This window comes from Cuculus canorus, chromosome 14 (genome assembly GCF_017976375.1).
Source record: "Cuculus canorus isolate bCucCan1 chromosome 14, bCucCan1.pri, whole genome shotgun sequence".
NCBI classification, from domain to species: Eukaryota; Metazoa; Chordata; class Aves; order Cuculiformes; family Cuculidae; genus Cuculus; species Cuculus canorus.
Window position 1 is genome coordinate 16,280,598 of NC_071414.1, and position 19,940 is coordinate 16,300,537.

Genomic DNA, 19,940 nt, shown 5'->3' on the forward strand with positions numbered 1-19,940 from the left:
GCATATTTAAGAAACATCTCCTTCAACACTGTCCCACGCTCGTGAAGTGCTGGGCCGCTGGTGATCAGTGGGATTTGCTGAAGTGGGTCAGTCATTTGAATGTGGAACAAATATTAAATTCGTGCTTGAGAGATGCGTTTCTGTGGACAGGCTTTCTAGTGGAGATGTATGAAATTCTTTTCCTTTGCTTTGTTTGGAAGTGCAAGTCAGTGTTGCATGCGTTGGAGTCCGTGATAAAAAAGAATGAGGGCGTGTGATGATGATGAAGAGGTGATCATGTCAGTGTAGGGAACAAGCTGCAGCCTGCAGTTAATCCGCAGTGTTCGTCTGAACGTGATGAAGATTAATTGTGGGTAGTTAAAATATCTAATAATTGATGCCTGACAGGGAACTTCATGTCTTGCTCTGTCTGGCACTCTTGCCTTGATTCACTGACTAACGTTGGGTGGGTTGAACCAGCAGCACAAATAAGAATTTGAAACATTTATAAGGAGCACAGCAGCAAACCTGATCCTTGCAAACCTCTCCTGATGATTACAGTCCGAGGAGGCCATGAGAGAGAGAATAGGAGTCAAAGACAGGACCTGTTCTTGGAGCCTTGCAAACGTCATGGGAACAGGATGATGGAAAAGCTTAAGACTGCAGATGATAAGGGCTGTTGGAAGTCTCATGTGATAAAGGATTGCATAGCTTATTTGTGGCCAAGCTCTGCTGTTATGGATTGAAAACAGGTCTTATTCATGGGTTTTGTACAGAAATTTGGGGTTTCATGCAGGTATGATATTGGTATAAGAGGCTATTTCTTATTTATTGCTCATGTAATATTGTAATTAATGTACAATATTGAGCTTTGACAGCACACCTTGCCTTGTGGCACCTGAACAGGAGGAAACACTCGAACAGCAGAACGTGCTTTGATGTTACCTCTTCTCCTGCACCAATAAGTCACTTGGAAAACCCTCTGGGCTTTTGCGTTCTATTGAAGCTTGCGTTGTGTTGTTTCCTTGACTTAGTTGACAGCTTTAACAACTTTAAATCCAGACTTGCCTGGCTACGAGTCTACTTCAGATCCCTCTGGTCAGATTTTCCCCAGGCATCACAGCAGGTTTAGGCATGTCTCCCGGGGCCTCCCTCAGCTGGGATCTGTTGTCGCCTGGGGGTTGTCAGGCGTGATGGCAGAGTAAATCGGTCATAGTCATAATGCTGATGCCGATGTGTCTTCTCTCCAGGTAAGCTCTATGCCGTGGGCGGTTATGATGGAGCGTCCCGTCAGTGCCTTAGTACCGTTGAGCAGTATAACCCAGCCACAAACGAATGGACCTATGTAGCCGACATGAGCACTCGACGCAGCGGTGCAGGTACTGGCTCCAAGATGTGTTCTGAAGAGCAGAGATTGCTGGCTTCTCCTCTGCTCATGGAAAGGAAGTGTGTTTTGGCATTGCTAGGCTGGCAAGTGCAACCTGTTATTTCCTCCCCTTCCCATGAGGGGAAAAAACATAATTGCTTGGAAGCCCTCAGCAGCCACCCTGACATTGTTAAAAATCTGATAAATTTAAATTGATTTCTGGATTAATGAAGTAATTCTCAGTGTTTCTAAGTAGCCTCGTGAACAGGTACATCTCGCTCGTAAGCAAGGAGTTCTCTTTCCGAATCGCCAGCTGCAGGCCCAGCCAGGGACTAGAAAGCCAAGCTATGTCTCCTCCTCTTCTCTGTCATTTGGTGGTTGTCAGGAGGATTTTCCTTTTGGATCTTCTCTGCAAGCATCCAGTGGGTGCTTGCCACTGCTAAGCTAGTTTTTAGTGTCGCTTTGCTGGCGAGAGTTGGTGATCTGGAGGATTAGAGGAAAGGACATGCTCAAAGAGGGTTACATTATGGTCTTGATGGTTTCTAACTTACTACATGATGCTAGGCCAGGCGGGCACTTGTCCTCTCTTGTGGCTGTTCCTCTATTTTTGGGATAAAAGCTCTTATCAGTTGCATTTAGAATTGTCTTCAGGTGAAAGGGAACGTGTCACTATTGGTGCTATTGCTTAGGGTGTGCGGTGAGTCCTCCCTGATGTCAATTTGTGCAGTTCTCTTTTTAGATCAGCCAGAGTGGCTGTTGCCCAGTGGTGGCCAAGCGCAGAGGCTGCCCTTTGTGTGGGGGCTGAAATAACCCTGCAGGTTAAGTTGTGGAGGGAATTTCCTTCTGAGCTCCTTGGGAGGCTGCTCTCTACACACCATCTTTCTTTCCTCACTTTAATACCTTTCCCATAACTCCGGGTGAAGCAAATATGATTAGATACTGTTGGTTTGAATTCAGTTGAAGAGGTTTTTAGTATCTGCTTGATGCTTAAACCTGGCTTGCTGCAGCCTTAGAGAACAGGAGTATCTTGTGAAGTTGACAGTGTGTTGAAGCACAGCAAAACTTTTGTGCTTACAGTGAGATGGGTTTTAGTAAATTTTCTCTGTTTGAAACCCTGTTCCCGGTGCTGCTTTGCAAGTACATCTCCATGTGACAAATCCAGCATTAGGAATGCTCTTGCTCGCCTGCCAAAGAACCTTGCAATTTTCTGTTCCCTACTTGAAAGCTGAGTTTCAGGTTCCTCAAGGTTGTCACCCAGATGTCCCTCCAGCAGGGAGGGGACTGCCCAGTGCCACTCATCACTAGTGGGGCTGCAGCACGATCTGTTTATTGTACAGCTCCAGAGATAAACTGTGTTCTGAGCTGCCTGCATTGCTGTCCCAATGCTGACATCTAGAGGAGGTGAGGATGGATGTCCCCAAGTCCCTGGAGGTGAAACCAATCCAGGCTGTGTGGATGGATGTGTGGGTGCTGGCAGTGCTGGGCTCGCTGGCCTTTCTGCTCCTGGCAGGAATGTCCCGTCCATGTGTACCCTGTCTCACTGCACAGGGAAGCAGCTTTAGGTGGAGAAGCCTTAAAGTGTTTCAGACTCTTATTCTGCTACTTGCTTAAATTAGTTTACTAATTAAATTATTTCTTAAAAGTGTAAATTTTTTTGCTAACTGCTGAGTATAGTCAGACGCAAACCCATGCTGCTGGGCTTGGATGTTGTAGGCTTTCCTCACCAGTTAAATGAGTTCCCATTCCCCTGCCAACTGCGCGGCACCTTGTGCAGCTCTGGGGCTGGGATGTAGAGTGGGATGTATTCTGCTCTTTTAGAAGTTGCATGCTGGTGTACCTCAAGACGACTGAGAACTTTGCTCAGTAAGGTGGATATTTATGGCAGTTAATTAATTACCACTGTTTGTATGAGATGAACCATGAATCCCACCTCTTGGTGCAGCAAGGGATGGCTGGGCAAAGCCAAGCCCAGCAGCAGCAAGTTAAGAAAATCCACAGAAGAAGTGGGTGATAGTGGTAGACCTGTGGCAACATTCCTTTCCAGCCAGGGGTGGTGTGCCTGCTGGAGTTCTAATTCATCAGTCTGTCTCAGTTAGATGCCCGTCTGTTTTTGGGTGAGGGAGGAACGATAATGCTCAGCTGGTTTTCCTCCCTGCCTCGTGTTGCTGTTCTGCAGGTGGAGCACAGTAACTGCTGTGGTCTGTGCTCCTGCTGACAGTGGCAAGGCTCAGATTTTTGGGATGTGACACACCACTAGGAGATGTTTCCATGGCACAGGAGTCGGGATGGTGCTTGCTCTCCAGCTGCCATTGCAGTACTGCTCCTATCCTCTCTTTTCCCTGTGCTGCACGTGGCAAACAGGAAAGGTATTTGCACCAGGGCCAACTGGAAAACCTGTTGGTTTTAGGCTGGCCCGTCTTTATCTCTGCTGGTGCCTTTCTAGCTCCACGCCTTTCCCTCAGTTGTCAGCAAGAGTCCATCTACAGGGTGTGGGGGCTGTCCTGCTGGTTAATGCCCATGGGTGAAATGATGCGATTCAAATCCGTGCTTCTGTTTTACTAACATCCCACCTTGTTAATTTTAATAGAGGCCTTTGAACCTATTAATGAAGATGTATTGCTGGAAGTTTTAACTCTCATGGATTGGTGAACATTTTAATTTACTTAATATTAGACAGAAACATCCTTCAGATCCCTGTCATTCCCAGAGATTGAGCCAGGGGCTTCTGAAAGTGGCTGGGAAGTTAGCCTTGGAGGCACCTGATCTGTGCCAAGTGGTGCTGCAATGTTTGGGGGCAGGAGTAGGGGGAGAGGAGCCCAGTGGCAGGCTCAAGAACTAGAGCTGGTAAGTTGTTGAGGAGTGTCCAAGGGATGAAGCCACATGGTGCAAAAGCAGCAGGGAAAGTGAAAATAAAGCTCCTGGAATTGGCAATCAGGCTAAAAACAGAGGGCCCCATGGCAGAAAAGATCGAGCAGATAGAAACAAGATGGGGTGGGATGCAGTGGTCGGAGAGGCAAAGGGGACAGAGGACAAGTCAGTGCAAAGAGACTGAATAAAGGCAGACAAATGTCATGGAATTAGACTATTGATCTCAGACAGACTAAGATCTAGCTGAGAAGGGGCACTGCCCTCAAAGATAAGTCATCTGCCAGGCGTTACCACACAGGTGTTCTGTAGTGCCATGTGCAGCTGGGTGGAGAGATGGCCATGTGCCAGATGATCTTGAGGCGTACGTGGCCCATATTTTGGAAATGCCTTGGAGAGGCCAAGACAATAGCCAGTAGAAGATCTGGGGACATGCAACCCTTTCTCCTATACATTTGGCTAACGCTGGGCTCTGTTCGGCAGGTGTTGGTGTTCTCAGCGGGCTGCTGTACGCTACTGGGGGGCACGATGGTCCCTTAGTAAGGAAGAGCGTGGAAGTCTATGATCCAGGAACAAACACCTGGAAGCAAGTAGCAGACATGAATATGTGTAGAAGAAATGCAGGTAACCACAAAAGCCTCTCTGTGGTGTCTGGTTGCAGTTATCTGTGGTTTTTAGTGTAATTAATGTGCTAGCACTGGAAGTTATCAGTGTTGTAAGATAGTGATAAAAATGGAAGATGAGGTATCTGCTTTGGAACTAATCGAAATATGGCAGGAGATGTGTCGTGGGGGATGAATTAGCCCATGTCTAACCATCTATGCTCTGCTTTGAGGTGTGTGTGCGGTGAATGGTCTCCTCTATGTGGTGGGAGGAGATGATGGTTCCTGCAATTTGGCCTCGGTGGAATACTACAACCCCATCACGGACAAATGGACATTATTACCAACCAGCATGAGCACGGGGAGAAGTTACGCAGGTAAATAGTCAGTGGGAGGGCTTGCAACAGCTGCGGTCGTTCATAAAGTCAAGGGCTGTGCCTCCAGAAGCTTTAATCTTATACTTCTGTATGTTTTATGTTGCTTTCAGTAGAGGGAGCATACATAGAAATAGCAGACACCTCTCTCTGCCAGCCTGTTGCTGCTCTTTGGCTTTGCAGAGTGATCTTAGCCACATTGCAACCCAGGACCTGCTCCTACAATAACTGTGCCTGTTTGTCCATTCTTACAACAGGTGTGGCTGTGATTCACAAACCGTTGTGACACACAATCAAGCCAATGTGAGGAACAGAAGTGAAGTGAATCCAGCTAGGTGGTGTTGGGAAGATGACTGACCTCTGACTTGACCCATCTCATTGCTGTTAATGTCTTAGCATGACAAGTGATGCGTTACAAACATCATCTGCTCTGCGGTGGATTGAGTAGCAAAGCGAAAATCCCTCTGGGGACACGTTCCATGCTAGACACGAGGTGTTGCTTGTTATCTGTGGTGCAATCAACTGTTCTTCTCAATGGCAGTGTCCTGAGTCTGTGCCTGAACTGCAGGCACGGAATTTCTTGTGTGAAACTAAAAGGCTACATTTGGGCGTGCGAGTAAAACAAACACTTCTGGATTTCTTCACTACTGGTGCTCTGTGCACATCATCGGTTGAACTATTTACTCACTGTGCCTGGAGGGTGGACTTCATTCACTCCTGGCAGTGAGTACCAAACAAGGAAAGCAGTCAGCAGAAATGGACTGGAACAGGGTGCTCTGGCTCGAGTGTGACACTGTCTCAGTCCTCCGTTTGTATATGCCACTGGACTACTGTATGTATCCCTGAAATGTTTGTCGTATGGTGGAAATAAATTCCATGTGATTTTTCTACTTGCCATGAATGCTGTTTGCTGTGTGTGACGGGACCTGCTGGGCAGTGCCTTCCCTGGGGCTGAAATCTCAGCACCTAAACCACACAAATCTTTGCAACCCCACAAAACATGTGCTGCTCTGATGGGGTTTATTGCTTCTGTGAAACAAATGTTGTGTGGATAGAAAATATTCCCAACCCATGTGTTTCAGCTGTGCTGAAGGCCCCAGCTCTAGCTCTGTCCAGCATCTCAGTGCCATTTCATAAATAGAGCATTTAGATGTTAAAAGAAATACCTTATGGTGCCATTAATGTAGAGAAATTACATACAGTGAGAACTCTCTGTCGCCAAGCAGTGATTAATGAGTAAAGCAAAATACCTGCAGTGTTTTAATGATTCCAGCATATGGAGATGAACTAAGCACTGTCATTCTCATTACTATTTCAGTCTTGCCCGTACTGAAGATGTTCCTTTATTAGTAGGGTGAATTAATAAGATTATTCAAAGCAGACAAATCTAGATCCAGCTGTAATGTAGCTGTCTTGCTTACATCCCAACTTTGTGAAGCTTTCTCTTTAAGAAGGTGTTTGACTTTAAAATATGTTTTTGTGTCTCCTTGTGAGCTCTGGCACGTGTCTGCGTATGGGGGTGGTCTCCCAGAAGACTTCCCAGCTGAAGTGAACCAGTGAAGAAAAATATTCTCTCTCCTTTTTTTTTTTAATTTTTTTTTTTTTATTTTGGTTGTTGGTTTTTTGTTTCCTCCCAGTAGATCAGCTGAGGCTTTTTGTAGTGAGCAACTGGCCTGCAGGACCCTCTCTGCCCATCCTACTGCCAAGCTCCAGCACCGACCACTCATCCTGCTGGTTTCTTTCTCTGTAGCTCTGCTATCAAAAAGAATCCATGTGACCTTCTATAGTAGAAAAGTGGTTAAAACTTATTTCAGAGGGATCTAAGGCTACATCACCTCGTGCAGCTTTTGTAGAGGAGTGGGTTACTTCTGTAAATCAGTAGATTTTTCATGTTGGAATTAACGTGCTCCTTGTAACAGGGATGCCTGTTCACTCTGGGGGAAACAGCACCTCCCTTTGCTGTGTCACCTCCCAGGAAGGGGGTGCTGACTGACCTCCATGGGGAACATGGAGATAGCACCCACTCTGCTTTGGATGTTCTTGGTTTTTACAAACAAAAGCAAACTGTCCAAAGAAATGGCAGTGTTATTCTTGATGTCTCTCCTCCATTGTATGTGAACTCGGAGGTCTTGAAAATAGTAATAACAATAGTAATAATAGATTAGCCTTTTCTATAATACCCTTTAAACCTTTTGCTTTGAGTTCTACAATCTGCAGTGAAATGTGCCAAAATAGTAGTACAATGTGCTGCTTTTTTATGAGATATTGCTTCCTGTAAAAGCTATTGAGGCTGGTAGGAATGTAACCCTGACTGCAGCTGCCTTTGGATCAGTCCTGAGATGCTTCTTTACAATGACATAAGCGAGATGATGCCTTGGCTTGGACTGACTCTCGATTCACTGCCCTAAAAGCAAACACCAAAAGGTGTTTCCCTTTCATGCAGCCTGTGGAATAGAGGGTGAAATGGGACAGGCAGTGCTTTTGGTCACAGTCAGCATCTCTTGATAGCCTGAGATGACTGGACAAGGGTGGACGAGCATTGGGGCAGGCATGGCCTTCATTGGTTCTGATGTAGACGTAGGGAACGTAAAGCTGAACAGCTACTGTATGTCCCAACTGCAGCTCAATAGTTGGGACGGTTACCAGCTAACCTCGTACTTGTAGCGTCGCTGGAGCAAGGGCAAATACTACCCAGAGACTGAGTTTATGTGGGCTAGAGATGCAAGTTTGAAATTTGCTGTGTTTGCCAGATGTTATGAGAGGTGGATATGGCTGAAAGCTCGATAATTTTTCCCCTGCTATACACCTCTTTATAAACCTTTCTGGATTATAAGGAAAATGGATTTTGGTGTTTTTCTGCTATGGTAAAATGGCATTTTTGCCCACTGCTGGCCCAGACCCTCGCGGGACAGGGCTAGGATTCGCAGCCCTTGCCAGGGGGGAGTGATGGTATCCCTGGCTGCAGCCAGTTCTTCTCGATGGCAAATGACACGTTTCTTTCTTTGCTTCTCAAATGTTGCAGTGTTATGCAAGTTAAGTGACCTCGTTTTCCAGCTATGCAATATGAACAATGATAACACGTGATGAACCAGCTGTATCCCTCCCTTGACATGCTTTTTGAATTTGTCTGTCTTTGGTGTGTGGTTTCATGTTTGTATGGTTAACTCTGAGCACCTGAGCCAGATCCTTTAAAGACTGCCTTATTCTAGGACTGAAAACATTGCGTTAGCGCTAACAAATTTTACTGTAAATATTTTTATAAGACAATTTTAAATAATTTCTTGGATTGCTTTCTATGGTGGTCAATGACACTTCTGTTAAATTCTGGATCTAATTCTTACACTCCAGTGCAGTTTTTGCTGGCCATGATATAGGTGTAAAACTGTATGTTTTCTGTGCAAGAAGTTAAATCTTATAACTAAGATCTGGGATAGCTCTTATGTTGATTCTAACATACTAGGATGGCAGCATTGGGCTCCATATTATGAGATGAATTAAAATCCATTACCTCAGTCACCAGAACACTCTTAAATTATTAGTTATTTTACAACAATTTAAATACTATGATGTAATTTTCTTGTGCCATGTGTTTGCTGCCAGGTCAGCTTGGCGGACAAGCTGTCTCTCAGCCATTTCATTTCTCATCTCTTGTGTGAGTGCAGCGCTGCTCGAAGGTGGAGGATGCCATGCGCACAACAGCGTGTGCAAACCCACCAGGTTGCCAAACCCAGTGAAATTATTGCAGGAGGTTTACTAAAAGCTTTACAAACTGAACTCAGGCTACTTCCTCGCAGTGGTCTTTTGTGAATACGAAGGCTTTCCTCAGCTCTCTTCTGTTGGTGGCGCTTTTGGGGGTCACTGTTTGCTGTGGATTTTCCACAGGTGACTTCGCTTTTGTGGAGAAGTCATCCCTGGGGATGCACATGCCAAAACCCAACAGCATCGCCTGCAGGTGCTCATGCTGCTGGATTTGCAAAACAAGAGAGCGTACGTAAAGCAGGATAGATTTGCCTCAAACAATCTGTTGTTTAAACAAATTTGAAACAAGTCCAACTTTTTCATTAGTGCCTAATAAATAAATTGGTGGTGATTAAAACCAATTTTCAGTTCGTTCAGTTTATCCAAATACTTTTTTTTTTACAGATGTGTACAGCACTGTAATTACCATAAATCTTGGCAGCATTAGCATGACACCACCATAAAAGCTTAAAACCGTTCTCTCATTTGTGGTGTTTGGAGACCAAAATCCTTACTATCCAGCCTATTCATCAAGCTAACATGATGGTTCAATGGAGAAATGCAGCTCGTTTTTAACCTTTGGGATTTGTTACTAGTAAAATGTAGTATCAAAGCAGTTGCCTCCTTGGTTTAACGTCATGCCCACAAATCACATTTATATGAGCATAATTTGTTCCTCAAAGCTACAGTGTTCGGGAGTGTGTTAGACGTTATAGTCTGGACATGAGCTAATGAATATTTTTCCTCTGCCCTTATCTTTGTTTATGGGTTTATAAATTATTTTCCTCTACAGTGACAATAAATAAATATTGAGAGCTTAAGTTTGTATATTTTATGTATAAAAAACCCTTAAGGTTAATGGATGATTGTGAAATAATTTACCTGGGTGTGAAATTCTTTGTTTTTGTGAAACAGACTTCGTTGGGTCAATAGCTGACAGCACACCATAATGAGTTGGTTGACTGTTTAGGCTCATTGTTTTAATTCAAGACTTTTTGCATGAATATGAAAGACCAAGGACTTTGCAAAGTAATTCTCTTCACAGCTCTCTTGTCCACTGTGACGAACGACTGGAGACACATTCTTCACTGACATATTTATATTATAAAAGAAAATCATGTTGTAGTTTCCCCTCTTTTGATTTGAATAAAAACTGGACTAATGAAACTCTTCTGAGTCTCTTTTGATTTTGTCAATTTGTGACAGTGAAGAACAATCTTATCAATCCACTTTACTGTGCCCCCCTCCCCCCCCGCCCGTTTTATTACAGCAAATACAAACTCTGGGTTTACTTTGTGTCTTTTCGTGTGGGGCAGCAGTACTCACGCATGTGGATGCTGAGAGGTGGAGGAGATGCTGCCCTGAACGTCTCCTCACAGGTGATGCTCCTGTTGGTCTCCTGGAGACTCCCCTGCACCTCCCTGCCCCAGCCTGGGTTGCTGTTGGCAAGCTCAGGGAAACAGCTGCCGTTTTGTGGCCGGCTAACATGCATTTTAAAATAACCCTGGATGAGATATGTCTCTTCGCCAACAGCGATACTGTATGATTTTATGGGAGTCGTCTGGAAACCGAATCAAAGGTAGGGCAGGAAACAACCTCAGCTACGGAAAATGCAACTATCTGATAAAAGATGTACTGATGTCATTGTAGATCCAAGTGAATAAATACAGCCAGAGAGGAATTCCCTGCATCCCTGTGCCCTGAATTGTAGTGGAAGTTTGCAGAGGATCTCCTTTTTCCGAGCCATGATGATGTGGTCTGGAGATGGGGCATGGAGGTGATGCCTTCAGAAGGCAAAATTGCGTCTGCCCTGGCTGGTGCTTTGTTCTTTGCATGTGCTGATAGTGCTGTGTGATGGCAAAAAATAATGGCAATTAAAGAAAATAAACTCTTGGATGCTTCTGTAATCGAGTCCCCTGTAGGAGGCACGAGGCCATGGCAGAAACATTGCCATGAACCACACAGGGACTCTTAAAGCATCCTGCAGTTACTCAGTGACTGATAATATTGCTTCATATAATGTTATTCTGCACTGTAAACAAGCACAAAATCACTAAACTGCTTAGTGACATGAAATATTTTAAGAAATTTGCCAAAGTGATTAATGTTAACGTTCTTGTTCAGCAAAGTGAATGAGATTTAATTGGCACAGCTGCTGACTCTCAATGCATTTGATTTGGCCCTGGTTTACAAACTATATTATCATGAATGTTCTCCTTCTCTTTCTTTCACTGCAAATCTCCATAACCTCTGCTAAGCATATTGCTCAGTAAATTACGGGTCTTTAAATCTTAGAGTCTCATTTTTCAATCAGTAAAGCATCTGAAGGGGGTCTTTAAAGGATGTACAATGTCTGTCCCAAAGGTTCTGTTCTTCTTGAAAGCATAAGAGATTTAAATATTATTTTTTAGCATCCTTATCATACTTCTTTGCATTATACTCTTTTTACAGTGTTATCTCAGCCAATGGTGAGTTTGTCCTCCTGGACGAATGCTGAAGTGTAATTTAAATCACATGCTTGAAATCAGAGTTGTGTCGCGACAAAAATGAACCCTAAGGCTTTATTTGATATTTATTAAGGGTTTTTAAACATAAGCCATTTCTTCCGTTGAGCCCCAGCAGCCAGATCTGTGCAGACAACATCAGAAACACTGCAGGTGTTTATAAGACAATTTTCATTGCATTACAGCCCAGTTTATATGCTGGCTGCTTCTTCCCTTATTTTTTTTTTTTGTGGGAACGCGCATCTCTTTCTGCCCTAGTTTTGTTCCCCACAGCTCAGCTTTCCTTAATCTTAATTTCCTTAATTTCCTTAATTCCTTAATCTTAAAGAAATCACTCTGTTTTTCTGCCACAGGAGCCAGCAAAGTCCCATTGATCTGAGACACACACAGACAGAAAGTTTTGGTGTACTTTATGCTTTGCTCACAACCAAATCTCTTCCTGGTACCCCATTCTGCCTCCCTGGAACATTTTGCCTTGTGTATGTATAGTAAAATGCCACACAGCTGCGATGCAAACGGCACAGACGTTGCAGCTTTTCAGGGCTCCCAGGCTTCCAAAGTCACCTTGTTTGAGCTTTGGGGGAGCTCAGCGAGCACCCTTCCCGCTGGAGCTGTGGGCACCTGAGCCAAATTAGAGGTCAGCTTCTAATAATTGGGAAACACTGCCTGCAGCCCCTCCTCCTCCTTGCCACACCTCTGGGTTTTGGGTATTTTTTTCACCATTGAAGTTTCTCTGATAGAAACTATGGTATTTATAAAGCTACAATCTTCCAGAGAGCTCTAATTTGATTCAGAATTGCATTGATATTTGTTACCTGTGTAAGGAAAGTTGAAGGAACCATCAATTTGCACATTATTGGTTTAGTTTTAAATACAACAATATATACGAAATATGTAGTTACACATGCTTTAATGTGTTGTTCTTGCATCCCAGGGCACTCACGGTGCCAGAGCTTTGGAGCTTTGACTCAGTGCCTGGAAATCCCTGAGGCAGCTGCACAGACCTGCAGTGGAAAAAACGCTGTTAATAAGTTGTGACTGATTTGTGGACCAATGGAAAACAGCCTGGGACCCTTAATTTGCGAAATTAAAGAAAGGTGAACATGATAAAATCATTCCAGGAGCGGTAGATTTTTGTCTAAATTGACTTTCCAAGTTCAGACGAGATTTGGGGGTTTAAATGCCTGGGGGCTCTTATGCTAAAGTTTCAAAGATTTTAGGACCTATCTCTACCATCCAACCTGATGTTAGGAATCCACTTGCTGGCTGTGACTCCCAGCGCTTCTTCTCCCTTCATCCTCCAGTCTGACTATATCCTGCCCAAGCATCTAGCACTTATTGTCCTACAACATCAGTGCTCCGTGACTCATTTCTTTTGTCTTCCCTGGTTCTTAAAATCCCCCTTTAGCTCAGACTTTGCAAAGAAGAAGGGCTGCAGGCTGTGTCTTAGCCTGTATCTGCCATGGTGCACCACGGTCCAGGCTTGACCCAATGGATGGAGCAGAAGCAAAAGGAGGTTTAAAAGGCCTTTGTCTTACAGGATCACAGAGTATAAATGGACTCGTGGACTCTGTTTTTTTAAAAAAAGGTATATCTCACCATTCAGCCCAATTACTCGTTACACGTCCTGTTCTTAATAGTTGTATCTTGAATGTAGAACATACTTTGTTTTCAAAAGCAAATCAGATGTTGGGAATAGTTTGATTTCTCTAACAAGTAAACTCTTCTTTTTATATATTCTTAACTGTACCCAATGCTTATTAATATACACATTGACACCAATGAGGAAAAGATCACATCTGCACCACGAAGCGAGTCATTCAGTGTACGTGAAGCCTTGGAGCATTGATTTTAACTGTTAAAATGACGGTAGATAAAATTGATCCTGGTGGAGTTTGGGAACAAGCAGTGGCTGCATTTGATTTAGTTAGGGAGCTACCTTAAAAAAAAACCCCAACCCTAAGAGGGAACCAGGTGGAAGCAAATTACTTAAAACAGGAACACCTGCCTGATGACTTAAACCTTAATTGTGATCAGTTGGTGCAGGCTGCAGGTGTTGCCTGCCTCAGTTGCACAGAGCCTTGGTCTCTCTCTGCCTGGGGGAAGAGTAATCACTCTTCTGGATTTCTTTCCACTTTTTTTTTATTTGCAAGAAGTGCCCCGTACTTCCTGTCAGTCCCAACAAACTGGTCCCACCCGCTGAAGACAGAAGAGTGGTTTCTGTTGAAGGTACCGCAGTAGAAGTCACGGAAAGCAGCATCAACCTTGAAGAGGAGGTCGTACCCATTGGAGCCAAAGGAGAAGGTACGTTAAGTGATGATGAAGCTGCGGGAGTGATATATGCAAAAGGGGTGGAAGCTCTTAGCTCTGGGTTATGTGCGGTGCCTGCGGAGCTTGTTGCTGGAGAGAGATGGACGGAACCCCTTTCTGCTGCAAATGAGCCCAGTATTGGGAATTTTGCTCTTGGTGGTGATATTTGTGCAAGATCATAGGGAGATCTGATGTTTTTTCTGTTGTACCCTCTCTCTACATCCCCAGTAACTTGTGCTGGAAGAAGAAAAAGTGCTGGGATCTCTCCCTTAAGTGTAGAGGATGTTTATCTACAGGGAGGATACAACATCACGGACTTTCTCTTGGCTAACCTCTCCTTGGAGCTGGCTATTTTCCTGAATAGCTATTATACATTTAACAGCTTTCAATGTTTAACACATTTGTTTGTGGCAAAATATTGCAGCCTCTAGTGCTGAATGAAGGAATGCAGGGAATGCACGGCTCGATGCTGTAGAATTGCTGGCAGTGGGATGCACTCAGGCATTGGCTGCAGCAGAGGGGTTTCAGCTCATTTGCAGGTGGGAGTCTTTGTAGTGGCTCTCACTGGGCTGTCTCAGCATGAGTGATGTATAGCAGCCTGTTTACTCATACAGGGCTTCTGAGTAGTATGTGGTCCTGAATGGTATATCAAATGCTACCACTCTTCCGGCTCATTTCCAGGGTGCTATTTATTATTATTTGGCTTTCCTTCCTTTCCCCTTCCTTTCCCCTTCCTTTCCCCTTCCTTTCCCCTTCCTTTCCCCTTCCTTTCCCCTTCCTTTCCCCTTCCTTTCCCCTTCCTTTCCCCTTCCTTTCCCCTTCCTTTCCCCTTCCTTTCCCCTTCCTTTCCCCTTCCTTTCCCCTTCCTTTCCCCTTCCTTTCCCCTTCCTTTCCCCTTCCTTTCCCCTTCCTTTCCCCTTCCTTTCCCCTTCCTTTCCCCTTCCTTTCCCCTTCCTTTCCCCTTCCTTTCCCCTTCCTTTCCCCTTCCTTTCCCCTTCCTTTCCCCTTCCTTTCCCCTGTAGAGGGGAGAGGGAAGGTAATTCTCATCTGGGTTGTTAAAAAAGTCTCTTTCTTAAAGCCGAACTTCAGTATATTTTTTTTCCTGGGCTAAAGGTGGCTTTGAGCTTTTAACAGTTAAAACAGAATGTAGAAATATTAAACTTGCACAGAAAACAAGCCGTAAACTCTCATCCGTGGGGAGACCTGGATTTAGGTAAGGGAAGCTGTATGGTCTTTCTAGTGCTGTGTGCAAGAGAAAAACACTTCAGTGAGTTTCTAGATCAAAGGAGAAGGCACAAGGCAGGATTCTAATCCTAAGAAATGACAAAATATTCTCCCCAAACCCTATATATAGACTCAACAGTACTTTAAAGTCTTTGGTCTGATGGATTTTTTTCTGTGGATATTTATCTGCGTGTATCCATAGTTTTCAGTAGAAATGCTGTGAACCAAACCTGTGTCATGAATAAGTGTTTGCAGAAAATGTGTCTTGTGGTGAAGATCCCTTTGCTGTGATGATGTGCTCTCCCAGGGTGATATACAGGGAACATACAGCAAATAGTTTGCAAGGTGTGTATCTGTTTATGTGGGGAACACCGGATAGGAATCAGTCCGGGAACCTGGTAGTTTATTTTTTCATGTTCTTGGTTTTAATGTTTAGTTCTTTGTAAATTTTGAGTAAAAAGTTCATGGAATCATTGTCTAAATAGAGTAATGGCTCAGCATTAAGGTTTGGTGAAGGACTAAAGCTCAGGCAGTGCTTTTCATGGAGCCCAGCTCTTCCTATGTAATTTTATTTTGCATCAAGCAACTTGACCGATTTGAACACTGTTTTTACCCATTTTCTTCTCTTTCTCCCCTCCATGCTCCCCAGAATGTGAACATTACTAAGTAATGGCTCATTTGATTTTCAGTAAATAACATACTTCATGAAATATTGGTTTTTAATCCATTCCCAAAGACTGAGACATAATTGCCCGCTCACATGAACTGCACTCTGGAATCCCATCTGCAGTTCACTGCTGATTTATTATGATTGCACCTTAAATCCACAGTGAAGTTTACGTAAATATGGGTAGAAGATCTCATGCTGCATTAACTTGTGCGTGAAGTGGAGTATCTTCAATTATAAAGCGGATCGAGCACCAATAGAACACGTATCAGAAAAGGCAGAGAGGCAGTAATGTTAATTGTTGTGATAATTACACACATTAATTAATTGTTGTGATAATCACTCCTTTACTTTGCAGGGGAGTAAAGCGTGTGTTTTTGCCCATCTCTGTCTCTGATAGTGTCAAGGTTCTAAGGAGTATGTGATACCACAGAGGCACAGGGTCCAACTCGTAAGGGATGTCAAAGTCCTCCAAATATAAGTAGCCTAAAAATGAATGCTGGTAGAAGGAAAATGGGGATTCTTATCAGCAAGATCTTGATTTTAATTGCTTTTCCCAAGTTTCAGGGTTGTCCTATGACAACCAAGGAGGGGGTGGGGAAGAGAATTCAAACAAAAAATCCAAAGCAAAACCCACGTATGTGTTAGTTTGACAGAATTCTTCTCATTTAGGGGAATAATTGATTCACAAACTCTCTGTTTGGAGCCATAGTTTTTTTTTGTGTTTTGTTTGGTACTTTACAAAGTGGACCCCAAATCAGCATTTCTTTCTTGAAAAATATGAAGAGGCCTCTGCCCCACCCAAGGGGTCACTTAGCCGATACGAGTGTCAAGCCATCACCCAATCTATCTGTTTTACCAGATTCATTCTCCAGTGCCGGTCACTCCATCTGCCAACTGCTCTCTTGCAAATCTAAGTTTATTTTGCCATTCTCATGGCCTAATAAATTCACTATATGGCAAATGCACATGCTTTATAGTCTTGGGTTCTGAAATCAAGAAACTGGTTTTTCTCAGTTAAGAAAAAAGGATTCATGTAGCTTCTGGTGTTATCCTGTGCTGGAGTAGGTTTAGTCTCCATCACAGTGGTTTTAAAATTGCAACTATATTCTAAAAAAGAATTTTTCTTGTGCAGCTAAGAATTACTAACAAAAATTATCCCTTTTCTCTGTAATAATGATTAATTGGCATGTTTGATGGTTATTTGGATGGCAAACATTTCAGAAAAGTGGAAATAGAAAGTCCTAAAAATGTACAACGTAGAATAGAAAACAGTTTCAGCTTCTGCGAACTCAAGACTCAGAAATAAAGGTTCCCTTCTGTCAGAGCTGGTGTTTGCTTAGTGATGACTTGGGTATCGCCGGGTGTGTGGCTGCAGATATTTGATATAATCAGAGAGCTTCCCCATGAGTTTCTGTACGTGCTTTTGCTATAATGCCTACATTTTTTTTTTCTTATATAGTTAATTCTGCAGCTTCTCTTCCACGCAACAATTTGTCTGTGTTCTCTCACGCTGGCAAGGTGCGATCATCCCCAGCCTGCTGGAGCAACCACTTCAGCAAAACCTCTTTGAATTAGTGACAGCGGCTGGAAAGCAAATGTAATGACCTGATGGGTTTGGGCATTAGGATGTGCTGTACAGGGTGCTGGACTCTGGGGGTCAGCACAGCCAAATAAATGAACGCCAGCCTGGCTACCAAAAGCAATTTGCAATGCAGGAGTCTTCCTGAAAATAGTATTTGAAAAAAAATAAATATAAAAATACTATTTTATTCTCAAGCAGTGGAACTTCATAATACAGACACCGGTGCTGTATTTTGCATATAGATTGGGATCAAAAGTGCTGGAATACAAATCTTTTCTAGTCTCTTTGCGTGCTTCATCGTATCTGAGCCCCTCATTTGGTGACATACATTAAAAATAACTGGTGGACAGGAAGGAGGAGGATTTTAAGGGGTATTTTTTTACCTGCAGAATTGATGTCTTTTCTAGAGTGAGGTGCCTGAAGGGGTGATGGGCTGAGCCACAGCTGCGGGGAGGAGGAATGGGGAGCTTTTAAACCAGTCTTAGGGGTGAAATCTGTGCACTGAGGGCTTGTAGCCTTAATCAGACTAATTGAGAAGCTAAGCGTTTAGGAGTGTCGGTTACCACACTTCCCAGTTTGATTCTCTGCTAGCAGTTGTCCCCAAAGTTTCAAAGATTGTAATACAAGACTTGATTCCTCTGTGTGTGTTGAAAATGCTGTTAAAATCAAAGCTGTTACGTTTCTATAGAAGGAGAGGATCTAAGCGCAACATCCATGGCACTCTTTAGCCATTAGCATCCGAAGCTCTTCGAAGAGCAGCGTGTGAAGTGGGGCCCCATGGCTGCGCAACGTGAGGTGTCATTGATGTCATTCCATGTGCGTTAGCTCTGCAGTTCTGAAGCAGGGCTAAATGTTTTTGCCTTGCTTATTTTTTAGGAGAGCTTGCCTAGCTTAGTATCTCGCTGAAGTCCCTTAGCAGAGTTTGGTTTGAATTGGCTTGAAAATATATATCTGAAACTTCCCTTTGCGATGTTCCTGCCTCACTGAGGGTCAGACACGGCTCCAAGATCCAAACACTGGCGTTGGTGGATGCTCATACCCAGATCACACACTGAAGGTTTTTTTCTGACTTACAGTTGTGGAGTAATTAACATCACATCATATGACTCCATCAATAAGCTTAGGAGTAAAATTCATACAAGCTCTCAGACGTGTACCAGGAGAAATGCTTCTGCTGCTTTTGGTCCCCTCTCCAAATGCCGATTGGCTCCTGGGCAGTCCTGTGATAGTCCTTGTGCTTCACATAAAATCCAAAATCCAAAGCAGAAGTCATCCCTCTCTGATTGAAAAAACAGGAGGTTGAGGCTGTGTTTCCAGCTGGGGCGCCCCAAGGATGCCTGGGAGAAAATTGGCCTTTTGCTTCTTGACTTTTCTTTGCCAAAACTGACTGGAAAGCTGAGAAAAGGGACGACAAAGAACAGTAACTGGTGAAACTGGTATTTCCATCAGAGCGTGGTGACTACCTGCTGGGTTTCAATGACTTTCCAAACTCTTCCTGCGGCCGATTGCTGCCCAACTACATTGGGCAGCGTTTAGTATTGGTTCAGTGTTCAGTAGATCTGGTCTTCATTCACAGAGGTTTCTTGGTTGTCTGGGTGAAAGGTTTTGGCTACCGTACTGCTATGAGACCTTCTTGAAGTTCACTTTTATTCCAGTAGAGACTGAAGTTTGCCTTATCAGCACTGCCCCAAAGTCTCGTTAGCAGTCGGACACGCAGTGCTTCAAGCGCTTGGTTCGAAATATAAAGTGAAGGAAGCTGCCGGTGGGAAAAAGGGAGCAATTTGGAGATCCCAGTAAAGGAAGAGTGAGACGGATGCTCTCCAGCTGCCAAGTTCTGGGATTCAAATCTAGTAGAAACATAATTTAAAATTTAAGTCTTGATGACATTACTGAAACACTGCTCCAGTCTCTAAGTAACGTTAGAAATTCCTGGAGGTCAAAGAACATGACTTTGCTGAACATGTACAGGTGGTTGCAGGGCAAATAATTACTCTTGGATGAATTTAGAGCCCCTTATTTGTTTCAATCTGCCTCTTGCCTTGATGGCTTGCCTTTTTTATTTTTACAATCGAGAAATAAGGCCCAAGAGGTTATTAGCACCTCGCTTTTCTATCATAACACAGAAGCAGGCATTGCCTCAAAAGGGACTGATTGCCTGTGCTGTCACTGCCTTGTTGATGAACCAGAAAAGCTTCTATTAGTTTATGGAGATGAGAGTCAGACTTACACAAAAAGCTTGACACCATGCCATGTTTTTAATTAGTTTTTTTGAAAAAAGATGTGAGATGAGACATACATACACCACTAATTCTTAATGTGGCTGTTAAAGAGAAGGTCTTTGGTTCTGCAATCCATATCTTTTTGCAGTTAACCCATTTTGTAACCGCCATTTAAACAAACGGGGGCAGATTCCTCTGATTTTGCTCTCCCGAGACAACGCTTTCTTCTTCAGTTGGACTGTTGCTTTTAATGAGAGAGTGTCTGGATTTGATCCCAGGTAAATGTTAAAGCAACAGGTAAAATCAAGATCAGATACCTGAGGAGTTTGACCATTACATAGTTTTAGAACTAAGAGAGACCTTTCAATTAAGTATTTTTTTCTTGACATTGTTAATCTTAACGAAGCTAAGACTGATTCCCCAAATCCAGTGATTTAGGGATGGCATTATTAGTGGAACCTGGTCTCGCTGTGTCTTCTTGAGGAAATCGCTAACTTTTGAAGCCTT

General features: G+C 43.6%; 1 protein-coding gene and 1 long non-coding RNA gene across 3 annotated transcripts in view; both read left to right on the top strand.

Moving 5' to 3' along the window:
- Window positions 1-6,074, top strand: part of KLHL3 (kelch like family member 3) — a 46,560-nt gene extending 40,486 nt beyond the window's left edge. For both annotated transcript variants that reach the window (XM_054079735.1, XM_054079736.1), the window contains exons 12-15: window positions 1,230-1,358; window positions 4,694-4,834; window positions 5,046-5,189; window positions 5,444-6,074. In XM_054079735.1, the coding sequence (XP_053935710.1) occupies window positions 1,230-1,358; window positions 4,694-4,834; window positions 5,046-5,189; window positions 5,444-5,472 (443 nt within the window). In that variant the 3' untranslated portion in view covers window positions 5,473-6,074. The remainder of the gene's footprint in view (window positions 1-1,229; window positions 1,359-4,693; window positions 4,835-5,045; window positions 5,190-5,443) is intronic.
- A 7,550-nt stretch (window positions 6,075-13,624) lies between these two features.
- Window positions 13,625-19,940, top strand: part of LOC128853572 (uncharacterized) — a 61,782-nt gene continuing 55,466 nt past the window's right edge. Inside the window, exon 1 of the long non-coding RNA XR_008452169.1 lies at window positions 13,625-13,732. This is a non-coding gene — a long non-coding RNA (uncharacterized LOC128853572). The remainder of the gene's footprint in view (window positions 13,733-19,940) is intronic.